The following is a 3159-nucleotide window of genomic DNA, read 5'->3' as shown; positions in this document are numbered from 1 at the left end:
TGTTTGCTTCCGTTTGCTGCATCACCAACATGATTTAAATCTCTGATTTGATCTTCATGGTAATTACTCCTTTAATTTGCAGGTTAATTACGATGTTAGAGTTTGATTGCTCGCACACAAACAATTAGATAATTGTTTTTTCAAACACTCCAAGTGAGAGAAGTGTCCAAGAAGCTGTTATTTTAAATGAATATGTGAGTGTTTGTTAATGAAATGACCCGCTGCACGTGAGTGCTTCAACAAAACACCATTTCCTTTTCAATATAGTGGCTGGAAATAACAAATACAAATAGCAAAAAAACAGAAATAAAAAAGTGGATTCTAAAACGACTTTCAAAGTGATAAAAGCTGAGTTTTATATGGATGGGAGGTTTATCTGCTTTGGTATCACTGAAGACAGAACAAAAGGAGCATTTGGCTTCTTTTTTTTCTTTTTTTTCTTGATCATTTGCAGAAAAATGGACTAAACTGAGTCATCAAGTTGAAAAAGCGGCAAAAACGCCATTCTGGGGTGAGAATGGATAAATAATGTCAATATAGATTTGCAACCAAATTAGTCAATCTTGTAAAGTAACATATCCAGACATCAATATGTAATCTAATGGCTGGAATATAATTAAACCCCCCTTCCAATTAACGAGTAATCCATTACTTTCTAAGTATGGAAGCTGCTGCTTCTGTTGTTGTTGACTTTTTTTTGCTTCTCTTCTTTTTTTTTGGCAGATTTTGCCCAGCAACTTTTACGCGATGACTCACCCGAGGCAGCTGTTACGCATGACGGAGAGAAAAAAGGAAAAGCACAGGATGAGGTGGAGCGAGCCGATGGAAGGAGTCACATAAAAAGGTGTTTTTGCGCGCGGGGACGGGATCTTTTTTTGAGACGCATAAGAAGAAACAATGACGCGCATCGGGACCACGACCACCAGGCAGACCGGGACCGGGACCGGGGCGCTGCTCTGCGCCATGCTGCTGCTGCAGGTGTCCAGCGCGACCGGAGCCGACCTGCTGGACGCCGAGTCCGGGGAGGAGCTGAGCCCCAGAGCGCTGCGGGACTTCTACCCGAAAGGTCCGAACCTGACCAGCGAGAAGCAGCTGGTAAGACCTGCTCACTGAAAACAATAAAATAATATCCAAAATAATAATAAATAAACAGACGATGCAACTTCTAATATGTTCAACAAACCTTCAAATATTCTTTTGCGCCTCACTTTGACTTCCAGTTTGTTGTGTTGAACATTTTTAGTGAATGTCGACTTAAAATAAACCAAACTCCATTCAAAAAAGCGTGAATTTAAGATTCACTTCTGTGCAGGTTTAGGTCAGAAAACTACAAAACATTTGATTGTTTGATGTTTGAACGCAAGGAGATTGTATTTGTATATCACCTGTCAACATCAAGGTCATTCAACCTGCTTTACATGAAACATTTTAAACATTTAAAGCATTAAGAAACTGGTTATAAAATAATTATAATAAATAATATATATAATAAAAAAAGCAAATAAAACAAAATAATGCATATTATAAGCTAATTCAAGTTGATTGAATTCATGTATATAATTCCTTTGTTATAAGCTATAACACAATTTGACATGTATATTTTTTATCAAATTTAATGTTGTCTGTCTTCTGCAGCTCGGAGCTCTGCAGGAAGTTCTGGAGAAGCTGCAAGCCAAACGTCTGCCGTCATGGGAGAAGAAATTTGGCCAAGTCCCCACGGTATTGTTGCTGTGTGGTTGCTGTTTAGTTGCTGTGTGGTTGCTGTGTGGTTGCTGTGTGGTTGCTGTGTGTGTGGTTGCTGTGTGTGGTTGCTGTATGTGTGGTTGCTGTGTGTGTGGTTGCTGTGTGTGGTTGCCGTATGTGGTTGCTGTGTGTGGTTGCTGTATGTGGTTGCTGTTTGTGTGGTTGCTGTATGTGGTTGCTGTATGTGGTTGCTGTGTGTGGTTGCTGTATGTGGTTGCTGTGTGTGGTTGCTGTATGTGGTTGCTGTATGTGGTTGCTGTGTTTGGTTGCTGTGGTGTTGCTGTGTGGTTGCTGTGGTGTTGCTGTGGTGTTGATGCATTGATGATGATGTAGGGAAATGAACGTTGCCTCTGCTGTTGCCCCCCCACCCCCACCTCCAGTGTGACGTCGGCGAGCAGTGCGCCGTGAGGAAAGGTGCTCGGATCGGCAAGATGTGCGACTGTCCCCGGGGAGCTTTCTGCAACTTTTTCCTGCTGAAGTGCTTATGAGCCCGGAGGTGGATGTACAGAGCTGCTGGGGAGGAGAAGATCAACCGTCACTCGATTCCTTTGTAATTACTGTCATATTTTTATGATACAGCTGAGGAGCAGGTGAGATCTAAGATTACAAAGTGTAAATTTAAATTATAATCACAGAAAAATAAACTCCAAGTGAAATATTCAATAAACCTTGTTGTGACGTCGCTGAACACACTGTAACGTTTACAGCAATATCTTGGGATTATTAGTGATTCTTCGTCTGCAGGGCAAATCCAAAAAAATGTTGTCTTTTGATCTTCAACTTGTTTGTTTCTGATGAAAGTTTGTGTATGAAATCATCATCATCATGTAATAATAATACTAATAAATATAATTATTGTTTTGTAAAGCAGTGGAGTGAGCACTTATTGTTGTCATGTAAACTTTTGTATGAAATGATGTGAAGGAGTTCAGTCAATACAATTTGTGATGTCACACCTGGGGGGGGAAAGATGGGGGGGGGGGGGGGGTCAGACTGACCTCATAACTATTACATATGGAATTATATTGAAGCTTTAGGTTTGGTTTCAACATAAACGCAACAATGGTTTTACTTTTTTAGGATTACTTGAACATTAAGGATTGACTTTGACCAGAAAGCAGGGGATGCTTTAGGGGGCGGGGCTTACCTGCTGATTGACAGGTCGCTACCACAAGTTTTCATCTGACAACTTTAACCTTTTCAATGTGTTTTCACTTCATGATAGTTATATTATAATATTGGGATAAGGGAACAAAATGCCCAAATAATGCTAATTAGAATCATTTAAATAATATGTTTGAGGTCAGTTTGAACCACAAATAAATAAATAGTTTTTTTCTTCTCCACTTCAGCAGCTTTTAGATAAACCAAACTGTACACTTTCATTCCTCTCAATATTCTGAAGGTTTAACAGAG

At 39.9% G+C, this 3159-nt stretch overlaps 1 protein-coding gene across 1 annotated transcript; it reads left to right on the top strand.

The window, feature by feature from the left end:
- Nucleotides 1–804: 804 nt before the first annotated feature.
- cart3 (cocaine- and amphetamine-regulated transcript 3) lies at nt 805–2554 on the top strand. The gene is made up of 3 exons (XM_084011578.1): nt 805–1095; nt 1636–1719; nt 2124–2554. Exons 1-3 carry the CDS (start codon nt 898–900, stop codon nt 2229–2231), a joined length of 390 nt encoding a protein of 129 aa, XP_083867704.1. The 5' UTR covers nt 805–897; the 3' UTR covers nt 2232–2554.
- The last annotated feature ends 605 nt before the right edge of the window (nt 2555–3159 follow it).

Source organism: Eutrigla gurnardus (assembly GCF_963514095.1).
Source record: "Eutrigla gurnardus genome assembly, chromosome: 1".
NCBI lineage: Eukaryota > Metazoa > Chordata > Actinopteri > Perciformes > Triglidae > Eutrigla > Eutrigla gurnardus.
This window is presented reverse-complemented; position numbering and strand designations above follow the sequence as displayed.

What these genes read in the sequence shown, in the direction of transcription:
- cart3 (XM_084011578.1), top strand. Translation starts at nt 898, where the DNA reads ATGACGCGCATCGGGACCACGACCACCAGGCAGACCGGGACCGGGACC. An exon ending in TGACCAGCGAGAAGCAGCTG is followed by an intron (nt 1,096 to 1,635) that starts GTAAGACCTGCT and finishes TGTCTTCTGCAG; the next exon opens with CTCGGAGCTCTGCAGGAAGT. An exon ending in AATTTGGCCAAGTCCCCACG is followed by an intron (nt 1,720 to 2,123) that starts GTATTGTTGCTG and finishes CCCCACCTCCAG; the next exon opens with TGTGACGTCGGCGAGCAGTG.